Genomic DNA, 17,367 nt, shown 5'->3' with positions numbered 1-17,367 from the left:
TTTAGTCTTACACTTTGTATTCTAAAGAGTACTTGTTTACATAACCTTATACTCTAGGTAGTATCCTTATTGACTTAATATATTATACTTTGTATATATAATAGACAAAGCTCTCACGTATAGAGCATCTTGGGCAGAATACTATTTTTCACATGGTATCAAATAGCCATTATTAGCCAAACCTATTTCACAAAAAGTTCTTCTCAATCGAATATGGTGACATCTACCAAGGAAACACCTTCAGCGCATGTTTCTTCTCCAACAGATCCTATTATTCCTTCTAATTTATCTGCAACTTCAGCCACTGGAGCTTCCATAATTCCTCCTCTCTCAAACACTTCCACCATTCTCCTTTCCTCCTATCTCTTATTCAATTTCCTCGGTGCAAACCTCTCTCCCTGGTCAATCTTCCTCTCTTAACACTTTACCTGGTTCGTTAGTTAGTAGTGTTGGTTTACCCTTTCAATTGCCATTTACTAGATCTTTGGACCCGACATCTCACTCACAGTACAATTCCATCTCCGCTCTTGCTGCACCAAACGTCACAAATATGGTAACTATAAAGCTTGCCTCTGTTGAAGACCACCTCACATGGTGTCGCCTCTAAATCGTAGGATTCCACCACCACAGCTTGAATCTTCTGTGTCTACCACTGCTCCATCCTTACATAACACGTCTCATGTATCTCAACCTTTATCCTCTAGAACTATAGATTCCACAAGTTGTCAGATCTCTCCTGCAAAGCCTATTTCACCTATACCTAGCCTTAGCGAGTCATTACCTGTAGGTTCTTCACCATCTTTGTCTACCTCATTACCTATTACTAATTCCTCAACTTGTCATTTACCCCTTCCCCGCATCCAATGCAAACTCGATCTAAGTCTGGTATTTCTAAGCCAAAGAAACAATTTTCCTTGAGTGCTAATATCCATAAACAGGAACCTTCTTGCTTTTCTCAAGCTGTGAAAAAATCAAAGTGGCAACAAGCAATGGAAGATGAATTTAATGCCCTTTTAGAGAATAACACTTGGATCCTTGTTCTTTTTACCGCTAACATGAACTTAGTCGGTTGCAAATGGGTATATCACAAAAATATAATTCAAATAGGTCCATTGAGCGATACAAGGCTCACCTTGTAGCACAAGGTTTTCATCAAAAGCCTGGCATCAATTATCATGAGACATTTAGCTATGTTGTTCGTGCGACAACTGTGAGAATTGTTCTTTCCCTTGCTGTCTCTTTTTCTTGGCAAATTCATCAGCTAGATGTTAAAAATGCTTTCTTGCACGGGGTTCTTATTGAGGAGGTCTACATGAAGCAACCTCGAGGTTTTATTCATCCTGACTATCCTAATCATGTTTGCAAGCTAACCAAAGCCATCTATGGCTTGAAACAAGCTCCTCGGGCTTGGTTTCATCGCTTCAGTGCATTTCTTAATTCTCATGGTTTTGCTTGCAGCAAATCTGATAGTTCGATGTTTATTTATCGCTCTCCTTTTCATGTCCTTATTCTATTACTCTATGTCGATGACATCATTTTCACAGGTAGTCATAACGGTCTTCTTGATCAATTTATTTCTCATCTATCCCATCAGTTTGCTATGAAGGACTTAGGCAATCTCCATTATTTTCTTGGTATTCAAGCAGTTCGTACATCTCACGGTCTTCACTTGTCTCAGCAAAAGTATATTTCTATTTGTTACTTAAATTTCATATGCACACATGCAAACCAGTTCGTACTCCTATTGCTTCTCGCTCTTCTATTTCTCTAATGGACGGTGAGTTACTTTCAGATCCTAGTGAATATAGGAGCATGGTTGGTGCTCTTCAATATTTGACTATGACTCGTCCGAATATTGCCTATGTTGTAAATGTTGTCTCTCAATTTATGCATGTTCCCCGTACCACTCACATGCATTGTGTCAAGCGTATTTTCCGGTACTTGCAGGGTACTCTGACTTATGGTCTGACTTTGTGTGCCCTATCTCCGACTTCCATGGTTATTGCCTACTTGGATGCTGATTGGGTTGGTGGTCCAGATAGTCGCCATTCTACTTCGGGTTTTGTTGTGTTTCTAGGATCTAATCTTATCTCTTGGCATGCAAAGAAGCAACCAACAGTTTCAAAATCGTCTACAGAGGCTGAGTACCGGGCTATTGCATACACTGTTGCTGAGACTTGTTGGATTCGTCACATTCTTTGTGAGCTTGGTATCTTTCTACATGAACTAATTCGTGTATTATATGACAACATCAGTTCAACTTACATGACCCGTAATCCAGTTTTTCATGATCATTCGAAACATATTGCTGTTGATTTTCATTTTGTGCGTGATATGGTTGCACAAGGAGATCTTATAATTCAGTATGTTCCAACACATTTGTAGTTAGCAGATATCTTTACAAAGGGTCTGCCTTTATCTCACTTTTGTTTTCTTCGGGACAATCTGTCTGTTACTTCCGTCATTTCAGATTAAGGGGTGTATTAGTGCATATAGAATAGGTAGCATTCATTTAGTCTTACACTTTGTATTCTAAAGAGTCCTTGCTTACATAATCTTGTACACTAGGTAGAGTCCTTGTTGACTTGATACATTGTACTCTGTATATATAATAGACAAAGCTCTCACGTATAGAGCATCTTGGGCAAAATACTATTCAGTATTCACATAGTGTTGGTATTCACTTCTTCCATGAGCAAAGGGTTTTAATTGCTTGTTGTCTATTTCAAGCAAGAAAAAATTGATAATGACTTCGAACTACATACTGAGCATGGCATTTTCACCCGATTATGTATAGTGATGTTGTGAGTTCCAACCAAGAGGTTGTGAGTTCGAGTCTATCCAAGAGCAAGGTGGGAAGTTCTTGGAGGGAAGGATGCCGGGGGTCTATTTGGAAACAGTCTCTCTACCCTAGGGTAGGGGTAAGGTCTGCGTACACACTACCCTCCCCAGACCCCACTAAGTGGGATTATACTGGGTTGTTGTTGTTGTTATGTATAGTGATGTTGGTGAAAATACACTAACCTATATATCTGCGTATTTATTAGCGTAAAGGTTTTGTGGACCTTTCGAAAGAAGCAACTTGTTATTTCTAAATCTTGTTGTTCCTATAAAGAACCTTTAACTATAGGAATTTCCCTCATATTCCATGAGTTGGTAATGTACATGGAAATATGTTTTGTCCAAATTATATACATTTCACTTATGTGAACCTTAGTTTGGAGATTCCTTTTAATGATTATCACTATCCAAATTGTACATTTAGTTTTTGTGAACTTTGACATTTCTGCGAAAATAAGCACTTATGCATTACATAATATAATTCTTATTGAAGACTAGAGCCACTATGGTAATTCTAAGCATGCGAGGAAAGTGTTAGGTGTTTCTCCTAATTTTTTTATTATATTTGATATTTCTATTTCTTGAAGGAAAAAACAACATATTTATCATAATTGTATTTTCTTTCTGCTAGAAAGAAGTTATAAATCTCCTATAGTTGGCTAGTCCCTTTCCTTGGAAGAAAATGTTTGGACTTCTATAAATTGAGGATCCTTCCTTCTCATTTAGTAGCATCCATAATGCAGCCATAATGGGCTTGAGAATCTTGGTTAGGGGGAGAATTCGGGATAAGTATTAGCATGTCACTTGTGTTTGCCTCTTTGTGAGGTTGTTCTCTCGATATTTTGTACTCTCTTTTATATAGTGAATTGCTCATCTTCGTCGTGGACGTAGGTCAATTGACCAAACCACGTTAATATTTGTGTTTCTTTTGGTATATTTTTTCTTTTGTTGTATGATTTATCGTCGTTCAAAGTTTGCTCTATTAGCTTCCACATGACACCTGATTATTTTGATCCTAACAAGTGGTATCAGAGTGATGTTCAAGGCAGGTTCATCTTGGCTGGTTTAATTCTAGCCGCAACCTATTTAACGGTAATCAAGATTTTTGTTTGAGAAATTTGACGAGAGTATTGCTCACATTGAGACAAACTTTATGGTGGAGTTTTGGAGATGTGACTTATTGAAGATTATGTGAAGAAGATGGATCGAGCTTATTTTGTCAGTAAATTCAGTGTTTATCCTGATTTTCTTATCATATTTGGTTTTCCTGTTCCTTGCAGGAAGAGAAACATATTTACCATAATTGATTTTTCTTTTTACGAAAAGGAAAATATAATTCTTTCATATTTGGCTAGTTCCTTTTCTTGGAGGAAAAGGTTTGGACTTCTATAAATTAAGGATCATTCCTTTTCATTCAGCAGAATCAACAATGTAGTTATAAGGGGCTTGAGAGTCTTGTTTAGGAGAAATATTTGGACAAGTGTTAGTCTGTCACTTGTGTTTGTCTTTTTGTGAGGTTGTTCTATCGATACTTTGTATTTTTTTTATATATAGTGGATTGCTCATCTCTACCCGTGGATGTAGGTCAAATTGACCGAACCACGCTAAATATTTGTATCGCTTTTGTTATATTCCTCTTTTATTGTCTGATTTATCGCCATTCAAGATTTGCTTTACTAGCTTCTGCATGACACCCAATTATTTCGATCCTAACATAAAGTACTCTATTTATCCATAGTAAGAATGAAAGAAACTTATCACGATTGATATATAGGACAAGTCATAATAGTTTCATTTCTTGCACTTCTATTTCATACAACCTAGAGAAGGATAGGGTTGGTGAGAAGGGTGTCAATATTTTTAGGTAGGGGCGTATATAGATCGGGTTGGTTTGGTTTTTATCAAAACCAAATCAAACCAACTATATTGGTTTGGATTGGTTCGATTTTGTCGGGTTTTCGGGTTTTTTTGTTACATGAATATTATTTCAATCTTACTTTGTTAAAATTATAGATAAAGCTTTGATAGGTGAATATATGTTTAGTAAATATAGGAAAAAATTGACAAACATATGATCTATTAAAATATTTTAATGGGAGAATTTTTTTTAGTAACACATGATAGTTATTTTCTTAGTCGTCTAACAATAATTTTTCGTTAATTTACGCTTTCAAGATTAACACATGAGAGGATCCCAAATATTTCTACATTTTCTAAAGAAAATTCACTATAAAGTCTTTAAAATATAAATAAAATTTATATATTTATATGTCGGTTTCAGTGGCGAGGCCAGAAATGTTTCCAAGGGTGTTCAAACTTGAAAGAAGTAGAAAAAAAAATTCTGACAAAGGGTGTTCAATATAGGTTTTATATATCTAAAATCAATATTTTACTTATATACACAGTGTAATTTTTTATAATTTTTCGGCATGGTCGATTTGGTTCGGGTTTTTTTACTGAATACCAAACCAAGTCAAATCAAACCTAGTCGGATTTTTTTAACAGTTTGGTTTGGTTTTTCGGTTTGGTGCGAGGTTGTAGCTGTGTTAGATATGTTTTCTTTTTGACGTGTAAATATACATATTAACTAATTTTATTTGTTTATATGTCAATTCGTAGATACATTTTTACGTCTTGTGGATTCATTTCATTTTTCATATATTACTCTCTTAGTTCCAAAATACTTGTCATATTTCGGTTCTCGAGAGTTAAATTACATAAATTTTGATCATTTTTTTTAACATATACTTTTTCACCATATTAATATAAGAAAAATGTAGTTTTCGAATATCATAATTTAATTTTAAAAAATTAAATTAGTCTTATCCAATTTTGACTTCAAAAATTAGTTGAATTAATTCTCGAGAAGCAAAACATGACAAGTATTAGTAGAGCTATTAGCTGGAATATACTTAAGCTCTTACCTGCAAGTTGCTCTTACTTAACTAATTGACTTCTTTTTTTCTTGGGGGGAGGAGGGAACACTTAACTTTATATTATAAAATGCTCTAAAACTTGAAGCGTTAAAAATTAAATCAAAAAGTCGTTGATTACACATTATCGTCTACATTGTTAATTCTGTTGTGGAACCCCATGATCTCCGTTTAAAGTCTTAACGAAGAATCACATAACTAAGAAATATAAGTGTCCTGTTTGCATCGGTCTAAAATATTTTAGGTAAAAAGAAATGGACGCTTGAAATAATGTTTTGCCCATTAACAATGAGAATACAATTGCAACCAACCTATTGTATGAGAGATTATTTCTATTGATACCACTAGATTATAAGTCTTGGTTCTATTGATCTATCTTTAGTTATTTTTCTCTTATATATACATACATATATGATATATGTACGTACGTATGTATGTATTACTAGGGATCGTCCTTCCTAGCTAGCATGCCTTGTCCCGAGATAGCCATGAACAAAATGTCTCATTACAAAGTGTTGATAAGAGTCGATTATTTTTCTTCTCATCCAATAGTTAGCTCTAACTTATTGGGGTTCGGATAGTAAAGATAAGATTTATTTAAGCGTTTAAGAGTAGTAATCAGTAGCAATAAAGTATAAACCTAGTCAAGTCAATAATCCCAGTTAATCCAAGTCTAGCTAGCTAGTTGATGTAAGTTGGTTCAAAGGGGACTGCATCTGAGAATGACATTGGAATATAATCCTTATGAACGTAATGGCATGATTAAATTAGGAAACAACACCTACTCTTCCACATTAGCCAATTGATAACATCAAACGGTAATTAAGAAAATTCAAAAGTTGCAACTAGTCGTGCCATCTTAAAGTTGACTCTCTTGCCACCTATTGGCGGTGCTAGCTTTATTACATAAAAATATTACACAAGTTTGTGTTTCATGATAATTTATTAAAGATAATAATACAAAAGGGATAGAGATGGAAATTAGCTAGCAGATTTAATATAAGTTGACTTGACTCTTGAGATTAACTAATCTATCAATAAACATCATAGTTAATTACAAATAAAAGGCGGCTGCCATCAAGTCAATATACCAATGGTAAGCTTTTGCCATGTATCTTTGATATTATCACTTTCCTTACGGCAGCATATGTTACCTATAATATGGTTTGCGCACATCTGTCCGTTCAAAAAGTCTTATGAAATTGTTGCACTGCATCTGACATGTAAAGCTTGTAGGAAATGATCGACATAATATGTTTGTTACACTTGAAGGATGGTTAATAAGGGGAATAATATAAAACTAGGTGAATATTGAGGTGTATATATTACCTCAACCGTTCACAAAAAGTAAATCAATTAGAAGTTGGTGAGTTAAAGAGTGAAATTTATAAGTTCACCACAAGGAAGTAGAAATTCTGAATTTTGGAGAATTAATAACTAATTTACTTGCGTCGTCCAAGAACAGTAAATTCTAGTGTTTTTACTATTTAAAACTACCTAGTAGTAACATGTCTTGAACTAGAGAAAAATCTGGTACTACTATTGTTCTTTTTATCAAGAAGCAAAGTGTGAAAGGCCGTATGTGCAATAAGATTACACCAATACGAATTGCCGTTTTGGTCTAAAACTGAAAATGAACAACGGGCATTCTCATACGTGGAAGTTCAATTTTTTATTCTTAATTTCTTAATTAATAACTAAATGGGTATAATAATAGAGAAGGGTTAAGTAGTCAAATTGTAAATTTTGCATTAATATAAGTAGTTTAAAACAATTGTTACAAAAAAAAATTAAGGACAGTGAGTATAATATCACAAAGATGCAAGCCGTAAGAGAGGTTAATGTTAAAAAGTAAGCCAAAGGAGAAGTATGTGAACTATTTTTCCCAATACATATTAAGAAGCATAATTCTTGTCAAAACGAGGCAACAAATGTCTCTGTTTCCTTTTTCTTTAAGTAATAGTAGCAAATAAATGTAGCAACAGAGACACAATTAACATGTAGTTCAAAAGGATTACAATAATACAATAGCCTGCTCGGAAGTGGTACATGTATAAATTTCTTAATTTCACACATGGGATACAAGAAAAACACAATTATGTAGGAATACACGGATCTTTTAGTATGTGCCTCACTATGTTTCGTGGTTTTGAAACATGCACATATACAGCCTCAAAATCCAAATTGTAGATTACTTGCTCAAGTCTAGTATTTTTACCTGTTGGGTCACCTTCCTCTCCGTTTTCTGCTCCTATATTTCTCTTTTTTCCTGGTGTCTTTGATGTCACATACCTACAATGTAAAGTGAAAAATTGCATCATTGTTAGTTCAAAGATCTTCAATACGAGAAAGAGCAAATTTAAAATGATAATGCATATTAAGTAAAACAAATAGAGTATTAATGAGTAAATGCAGATAAAAGAATTCTGACAAAGACTTAATATTGTAGGAGAATGCCCATTACCAGATGAACTTCATCTCCAGGTTTTATGCTTAGTGAAGACTAGCACTCAAGTAGCCCACTTTCATGCTCTAGTCTCACGATAGTGACTTCCAATTGTGAAGACCAACTCTTTATCTTCTAAAGACACTTCCAACGGATGTGTAAACCAATGCTTTTACCATATTGTCAACATCTAAGTACAGTATTAGAAGGTCACAATTGTTCCTTTTGCATAACTACCACGACAGATGCATTAAGTGAAGATCAAAGCAATCTTCAACTCTACGACAATGGTTAAGGTCGCACTCGTTCCTTTTGAACAACTATCATAACAGATGCATTAAGTGGAGTTCAAAGCAATCGTCGAATCTAAAACAGGTTGCAAACTCTTTCATGTACACAAAGCTTTGGGTTGATACTCTACCAATTCTTAACAACAACCAACCAGCTTAATCTCATACGTGTGGCCTGGGGAGGGTACTGTATACGCAACCTTACCCCTACCCTATAAAGGCAGAGAGGTTGTTTCCTATAGACTCTCGGCTTAAGAAACGGTAAAAATAAAGCAACAGGCAATATCAATAGTAATGTAATAAGGTAATGGAAGCGAGTGACATAACAAGTAATAAAGAATTAAGAATAAAAGAATACAAGAATAGTACTAGTACTAGTACTACTGGTAAACCCAGGAGAAACTCACAACTACCTGTCAACCCACCACCTTAATACTCGACATCCACACTTTTCTATCGCGAGTCATGTCCTCGGTTAGGTGAAGCAATGACATGTCCTGCCTAATCACCTCCCCAATACTTCTTTGGCCTAACTCTGCCCTTCCTCAAGCACGCCATGGTCAACCTCTCACACCTCTTGACCAGGGCATCTATGTCTCTCCTCTTCACATGCCCAAGCCATCACAACCTCATTTCCCGCAACTTGTCTTCCATAGAGGCCACTCTCACCTTGTCCCTAATAACTTCATTCATAATCTTATCTTTTCTGGTATGTCCGCACATCCATCTCAACATTCTCATTTCAGGACCAACACTCAGCTCCATACAACATAGTCGGTCTAACTACCACCCTGTAGAATTTGCCCTTAAAGTCTAGGCAGAACATTCTTATCGCATAAAACCCCTGCCTCCATCTCATCCACCCCGCTCTCATGCGGTGAGTAACATCCTCGTCAATCTCCCCGTTGCCTTAAATTATAGACCCAAGATACTTGAAACTATATCTTTTGGGAATGACTTGAGTATCAATCTTCACTTCCACTTCCTCTTCATGCCTCCCATCACTGAACTTGCACTCCAAGTATTCAGTTTTCGACCTACTCAACTTGAAACCTTTGGACTCCAGCGTCTATCTCAAAACTTCCAACCTAGCGTTAACACCCCCTCGCGTTGCGTCTCGTCAAATAGTACTATCTCATAGCAAATAGCATACACCATCGCACCCTCCCTTGTATGTGTCGTGTCAGCACATCCACCGCTAAGGCAAACAAAAACAAGCTAAGGGTCGATCCCTGATGCAACCCCATCTCCACAAGGAAATGTTCCGGGTCTCCTCCCGCAGTAATCACCCGAGTCTTAGCACCTTCGTACATGTATTTAATCACCCTAATGTACGCTACCGGGATTCCGCTAACCTCCAAACATCTCCATAGCACCTCCCTCGGGATTTTGTCATAAGCCTTCTCAAGGTCAAGGAACACCATGTGCAAGTCCTCTTTCCTCTCCCTATACTGCACCACCAATCGTCTCATAAGGTTAATGACTTCTGTAGTTAACCGCCCCGGCATAAATCTGAACTGGTTCTTAGAAATAGATACACATGTCCTCATTCTCCTCTCCACCACCACCTCCCAAACTTTCATAGTGTGACTCAGAAGCTTAATACCCTGTAGTTGTTGCAGTTCTGAATATCACATTTGTTTTTGTACAACGGAATCATCAAACTCCACCGCCAATCTTCGGGCATCTTCTTTGTCCTGAAAATAACGTTAAACAAGCTAGTAAGCCACTCCAAGCTTGCCCTACCCGCTTCTTTCCAAAATTCCACCGAGATCTCGTCAGGCCCAGTAACCTTACCTTTGCTCAGCTTCCGTATTGCCACATCAACCTCCTTACACTTAATACGCCTACAAAACCCAAAATCTCTCCGACTCTCTAAGTTCTCCAGCTCACCCAGCACGATGTTCCGATCCCCTTCCTTGTTCAAGAGTCTATGGAAGTACTCCTGCCATCTACGCTTGATACACGCCTCTTCCACCAATACCTTACCATATTAAATAACATTAAATTCCCAAGCGAAAGACCAACTTGATAGGCCTACTCCCATCCCAATACAGACCTATAATACTGAAACACAAAATAGCCAAAGCGTTTATGCAGTAACACTAACCACCTCAGCACTCATTAAGTTCCTGCACCGCAGCCAATAAAAAGCAGATAACATACGAGGTAAACGGGTTTGTTCAGTTATTGCTATTAATCGCAGACAGATAATGTTGACTCGTACATCAACACAAAATATGAATATAATATATAGTAATACACTTCAAGCTCTTTTTATAATCGAGAAATCCATGCGGGCCATCTAATCCACACATCACACACTGCGCTCTTACCACTAGACCAAAGCCCGTGAGGAATATATTTCGAGTCAAGTTGTGCAAGCTCTTCTTAATGTACCTATTACAAAAACTCCAACAAAAATTGAATACGAAGTCTGGTCAGATTCGAAACAAAAGGTTCCCAAACGAACCTCTGAATTCCAATACATCACCTAGTTATTTATGTAACCATCTCTGAAAGAAATATGTTTATACAAAAGCAAAGAATTAAATGGTCAACTATCTTTATCGACTTGGATAAGCATAAATGCAAACGTAAAACCTCGGGTTCAGGCTTACAAGGCTCTCAATGAAACATCCCATGACTCACTATTCAGGTCAAGAAAGGAAAAGTCATTTCTAACATTTCCAATAAGTTACCACAATTTGGCCAAATTAGTAAGGAGCATGAAAAACGTGATATTGGAAATATGGAATTATATTTTTCTTGTCTTAATGTCAGACTCATAACCCAATTGAGTCGAGACCAATTGACTGAAGGAAAGTACTAATCAAATTTACAAGCAAATAATATATCTACAACCACAAGAAGAGCAAATTCCTAAGAGCCAGTTGAGATATATACTGATCTAGCTCAGGACAAATAACTACAAAACTTCGAAGATTCGAAAAAATTTATGCAGGCAAATTTCACTATTTATGAGATGCTATAACTGTAGTCGAACTGTGTTTCCTCAACATGCAGTGGAAACCTAAAAGTGACAAGAAACAAATGAGGCCACCAAAACTTTAAATAAAGTATTGAAGAGAAATTACGGGAAGGTGCTTAAATTGACCAACAAATAGCATACATACATCATTGTACAATTCAGTGATGAGCACCGAAACCCGATATATTCCATCCATCATCCACCAATATGTATCATCGGCCTATTTGGAGTTTTTGCAATATCAAACATCCCAGCATGAGAAGCTTTCTTCCTTTTGACCTGAAATAGGACAAATGAATTAAAACAAATGTAGATAATATTGTAAATGCCAAATGAATCCTAAATGCTAAAAACAATATGGAAGGCAGTTTATCTTGCCCTGATGACAGGATGACCCTGCAAAATATAAGGAACAAAAGAAAAAGACACAAATAGCAAAGATGTAAGCAACAAATAGTATTGGAATGGATTAGTAGCTACATACTGCTGCCCCAATGATCTCCCTAAGTTTATCATCACCTTCACCAAGACGAAGAGGATCCCTCAAGCTCACCTGGAGAAAACAAAAATAAAAGAAAAAATAGTTGTAACACAAGTACACCCATTTCATAATTTCTACAATAAAGTTTTGTCGAGCCATTGTAATAAATCCCAAACAACAGCAGGTGTAGAGACGATGAAAATTCAGTAGTTAATGAAGCTACAGTCTAATCTATATTAAATTGAATCCCCTAGAATTAATAGGAATTGAAAAATAAAAGGCCTAAACAAAGGAATCTAGGAAGCACTGATGGGACTAAGTTTATAGAGGAATTTCACGAAGCTGCATTTACATCATATAAATATCATTGGTTCACCTGACCAAATAATTCCTTCTTCTAGACTCTTCAACCAATCGGGATAGATAGAACAGGAATGAGGAAAAGGTACTGCATTGATGAATTGTATACAAAATAAGAATCATTACACTAACTTATAACCAAAATAGTAAGTCTGCGGGACGACGATGCAGCTTTTACCATCAGAAATGAGGTCTACAGATATGACAATATATAGTTGATAGGACGAACCTAGGGGTAAATTTTACAGCAATTTATTTTTATCCAACTCTTAATTGCACACAAAAGCATACAACTTTCATGAGACAAGAATACAAGATAGTCAAATATGGATCTTCATCCTCATATTTTACAAGGAAATTGAACTTTTAGTACTTCTTATTTTAATTTTCATTATTATTCGTATTTTATAAAATATTGGCGTGAGATGAGTTAAATAGAATGACATGATTTGTTCGAGGTGTGGTAGTTGTTGTTGTTGCAGTATCCTCATGTTTTATCTCCTTTTCTCTACCTAGGATATCCCTAGTGACTGGAACAAGTAACTACAGTTGATATTCTAGTGGAAGAAATCCTGAAAAGGATAGCATAGGCAAAAGAACAAAAGGGACATCTTGCATCAGTGCTACCTCTCTCTCTCTCCTGTATTTCTTTATTCCTTTTTTTTTTTTTTGTTCATTTGTTCTTTAAGCTGGGAAGACAGGACTTGGGAGCGTTGGCGGAGCTTTTGGTGAGAACTGTAAACATTCTGGATTTTAGATCTTTTGGACACTTTATTCCCCTCTAATTTTGCCCTAAAGACAGTTAGTTTTCTCATCCACTAGTAGCAGAAAAGTGAAAAGCACCATATTATCTACCCTAGTTTCTCATTTCTTTTCTTTATTGACTCTTTCCCTCTATTTTTTTCTTCGTTTTCTTCAGCAGCAGAGTAAAAGTGCTAGACCAAGTTCCATTACTCTACTCTTCTTATTTGCTTTACTAATTTCTCCCTTCTCTTCCCAGCTACTACTCTTTCATCTCCTGCATCAAATGGTTGGAGTTCATTGCAAATTCTTTCTTCTTTCTCTCCTACTTTGTCCCTCCTTGCTTGGCAAACTCACCAGTGAGAAAAAATGTTAGTTCAAAGTTATCAGGCTGATAAAGAAGACGATAATAGGAACAGCTAGAACAGAAGAGAAAACAGAAGGATAGAGCTGATAACGGGATAATGTAGCATTAAAGCTGAAGAAGATATAATAAAGTAGAAACATCAGAACTGTAAAAGAGAAAAGAGGAGTAGGAAGACAGGAAAAACGTGTAATATAGTAAATTTCTCCATTAGTGGAGGATCGAAAAACACACTGTTACATGTCTTGTCTGAGAAGGAAAGGGAGCTATGGGTGTTAGTTGAAGTAGCGGGAGCTTATGATCAGAAGAAAAAATACAAGGTGTGACGTACTCTAATTGATAAAAGAAGATATGTGCAACATGACTTAACAGCCTATGCAAGTTTTCACAAATTTCACAAATTTTAATCAAAAGGATATTCACCTCCGAAGGACCAAAAAGGCAAACTTTGAAGTTTCCATCAGCTAAAAGTCGCAGTCTGTTACAACCAGCACAGAAATGCTCAGTCATTGATGTAATAAATGAAACCGAGCCTTGATGCCCATCTATCCTGAAATTCTTAGCTGTCTCTGTGGGATGATCTTGAATTCTCTGAAGCCCTGTAAATTGTTTACCCTGTTCAGTAATATTGAGTGACTTAGGTAATGTACATAACTGACTTATAAGAGAAACATCTGACAAAGTCTACCATACCACTTTGTCCAACATTTCAGCATAAGGTACTAGCTTCTTGACATTCCAAACATTCCCATCAAATGGCATAAACTCAATAAACCGCACATTGATTGGCCTTTCACGTGTCAACTCAACAAAATCACAAATTTCATCATCATTGAATCCACGCATTACAACACAGTTTACCTGAGGTACAGCACACACCAAAAGATAACATAAATAGTGTAACACAAAGCAGACTATCAGGCCTAGTTGAGGAACTGCTTTTGTCAGAAAGCTTGCTCTTCAAATCTAGTCCTCAAAAGGATGTTCCATTTCCATAGGTACAATCTGAATTATGACGAACCTCAAGCTAAAGCTATAGATTTTCATGAATAAACTAGCTTTAAGAGCATCATCGGGAAGCAAAACAGGATAGTGTTGCCTAAGTTCCATTTTTCAGTTTTTTACAATTTAACAAGTCAAAACAAATCCTACTTTAACCATGATATCTTAATGTCTTCTGAACTGCTTCTCTATTCTACATTGGTAATTTGTCGTTCCACATGTCTATAATTTTTGACAAATAAATAGATTACCAAAGTCTGGCAATAAACCAAAAACATGATAAAGCAAATCCTCAAGACCCAAATTAAGTTAGCTGACACAGGAGGGAGCATCATTCTAGGGAGAATAATAATATAACCATGCTAAAGAGAACTTACTTTGACAGGATTATATCCCAGCTCTACTGCAGCATCAATTGACTCCATTACTCTTTGATGCCCTTTGCGCCTAGTCATAAACTCAAATTTCGCTGGAACTAATGTGTCTAAGCTTATGTTCACCAGATTAAGTCCAGAGTCTTTCAGCTTTGGAAGTTTTTTTCCTAGAGTAATCCCATTTGTAGTCATAGCCAGGGTTTTCAGGCCCTTCAAGCTTGATAGTTGCAAACAAAGTTCTTCGATATCCTTCCTAATAGTTGGTTCCCCACCAGTCAAACGAATTTTGTTCACTCCAGAGCTAACAAACAAACTTGCCAAGCGAACAATCTCATCCTGAGATAGAAGTTGAGCACTAGGAGTGAGTTCTACACCCTCAGCTGGCATACAGTAGTGGCACCGTAAATTGCAACGTTCAGTCAATGATATTCTCAAATACGTGTGCAGCCTTCCAAATGAATCGATCAACATGTCAGAAATAGGTTTATCTTTGGGTGAATCTTCGGACAATGTCTCGCATGAAGTCGAATACATCTTTGACGAGGATCCATTGAGCTGACTAGTCGTTGTATTTTGACCACTGCTGCTTGCAGATAGTAATGATGCTCTGGATGAAAAGCTAGCCTGTAGATTAACTATCAGCCAGTTGCAAGTACATAGTTGAGGAGTAGCGAAGGAATAGTTATAACTTCACAAACAAATGGAGAAGAAAAGTAAAGGACCAAGCAAGAGGACCTGGATGCTGGCAGTGGAAGTAAAATATATCAACTTGTCCTATTTATTTTCCTAAATGCCAAAGAACAAGAGGTATGTGAAACACACAGCTTCCTGAACAACTCAACTTGTCCATTATTAATCAAACTAGAACAAATCTCAAGCTCTAATACAAGCAGTTGAGCCACTGCGAGGCACTGACACCTACTCTTGTAACATAGGCTGACTAGTGACTTCTCTACCAATCATATCCACCAGGCACGAGCACGACATATATCACACGATAATATATTGGACTTATTTCCCATCACTGTGATATAATATCATGGTTTCAACTTTCAGGATGTCATCTGCTTCTCAGGACCAAAGAAGATATGGATATTTCACCCATATTTTATGGTTTCACGTTCATGATTGAATTTTCAATTACCAAAATCTTATCTATAAACAAAATTATAAATACTTGAAATTCTATTTGGAACAATCATACATCTTCTTTATCTGCATTTGAATGATGAGTAATTCAAGCTCTATTTATTATTTCAAGACCTGTGCTCTTAGATTTTTGGCTCGAAGAGCTGATCATGCCTAGGTAGGTTGAGGTTTAGCTTGAAATAACCTTAGCGTAAGACTTTCTTAGCATGCAACAAGTCATCTGTGTTGCGTAGACTTCTAAAACTTCCAAAGGATGCCGCATCCATGTCAACGTGATGAATCATTAAAGAAATCACGGACATACCAACGACCATGTCTTTCAGGCTAGTTTGTAAAGAAGTATTTGTAATTTCACTTATTGTGTCCGAAAGAGTTGCACATGTTTTATATCCTTCTTGTTTCCATTAACCAAGATATGCAAAGGTCTATTTTTGAATTTGAAAAAAACCTAAATAGATTACCAAAAACAGAAAACGGAAAGGAAGAGGAACAACAGAATCAAACACCTTTTTAGTCTATAGAAATAATTCACAACAAATAGAAGTCTACGCATCAAGTACATGTAAATACCTTTTAATCAAATGAATTACATACATGCACACTATATAAAACAAAAATATGATAAAACATTCACTAAGCAATCGCCTTTCTGAGAAATGCAGTATCTGGACATGATCCACGTGTCTTGTTGAATGTGTCGGTAAGCACATCAATCAATGTAAGGAAAAAGAATAATGGGTATTCCGTCACTCAACAAGGGCTCTACCACCCAACTAGAATGAAGTCTACTCATAAGTAATTGACATAGTGTAACTTCAGAGTAGCATAGGAAAAACTATTGATCTAGTTGGAGATTTGAGTTCCAAAATAAACAGGCCTCTAGAAAATTTATCCAGAAATTCCGAATTTCATTATATCAAGCTCAGTATTATTTTTTAATCAGGATGATATCAAGCTCAGTATAAGTCCACGATGTAACACACTCAAGACTTGAGGTCGAATCATGAAACAGAACTCCAAAAGGGGAGTAACCCTGAATCAGATAAATTTAATTCGACAGCGCAATATGTTTACGCGCAGCTATCAACAATTGATTACCAGAGAAGTATGCACATATGATGAGAAAGGCTATACGTGTGTGTGTCTGTGTGTTTGTGTTCGATATTGACAAAATTCAATCCAAATCACAAAGCCGTCAAAAATAAGTAAAAGAGCAAAACGCCGTAAGGTAAAAGGGAAGAACATACAGAGCTGAAAGACTTGTGACTCAGATGCCATTGGAAGAATCTAAAGGTAGAAGGCCGCATTTGCAAGAGCTGAAGAATTCAAAGAATCCTATTGGGTTTTGGTTTAGATAGAAAGGAAGAGAAAAGAGTATCGAATTGGATATTAGA

At 36.3% G+C, this 17,367-nt stretch overlaps 1 protein-coding gene across 1 annotated transcript in view; it reads right to left on the bottom strand.

Moving 5' to 3' along the window:
• Positions 1–7,775: 7,775 nt before the first annotated feature.
• Positions 7,776–17,367, bottom strand: part of LOC104222058 (GTP 3',8-cyclase, mitochondrial) — a 9,770-nt gene continuing 178 nt past the window's right edge. Inside the window, exons 1-7 of the mRNA XM_009773238.2 lie at positions 17,221–17,367; positions 14,828–15,448; positions 14,142–14,309; positions 13,872–14,063; positions 11,987–12,055; positions 11,648–11,781; positions 7,776–8,066 (exon numbers count right to left, since the gene is read on the bottom strand). The exon at positions 17,221–17,367 is cut by the window's right edge and continues 178 nt beyond it. Coding sequence (XP_009771540.1) covers positions 11,698–11,781; positions 11,987–12,055; positions 13,872–14,063; positions 14,142–14,309; positions 14,828–15,448; positions 17,221–17,280 — 1,194 coding nt within the window. The 5' untranslated portion in view covers positions 17,281–17,367 and the 3' untranslated portion in view covers positions 7,776–8,066; positions 11,648–11,697. The remainder of the gene's footprint in view (positions 8,067–11,647; positions 11,782–11,986; positions 12,056–13,871; positions 14,064–14,141; positions 14,310–14,827; positions 15,449–17,220) is intronic.

The sequence above is a fragment of the Nicotiana sylvestris genome, chromosome 1 (assembly GCF_000393655.2).
Source record: "Nicotiana sylvestris chromosome 1, ASM39365v2, whole genome shotgun sequence".
Classification (NCBI taxonomy): domain Eukaryota; kingdom Viridiplantae; phylum Streptophyta; class Magnoliopsida; order Solanales; family Solanaceae; genus Nicotiana; species Nicotiana sylvestris.
Note: the sequence above shows the minus strand (reverse complement) of the source record. Positions and strands in the feature narration are given on the sequence as shown.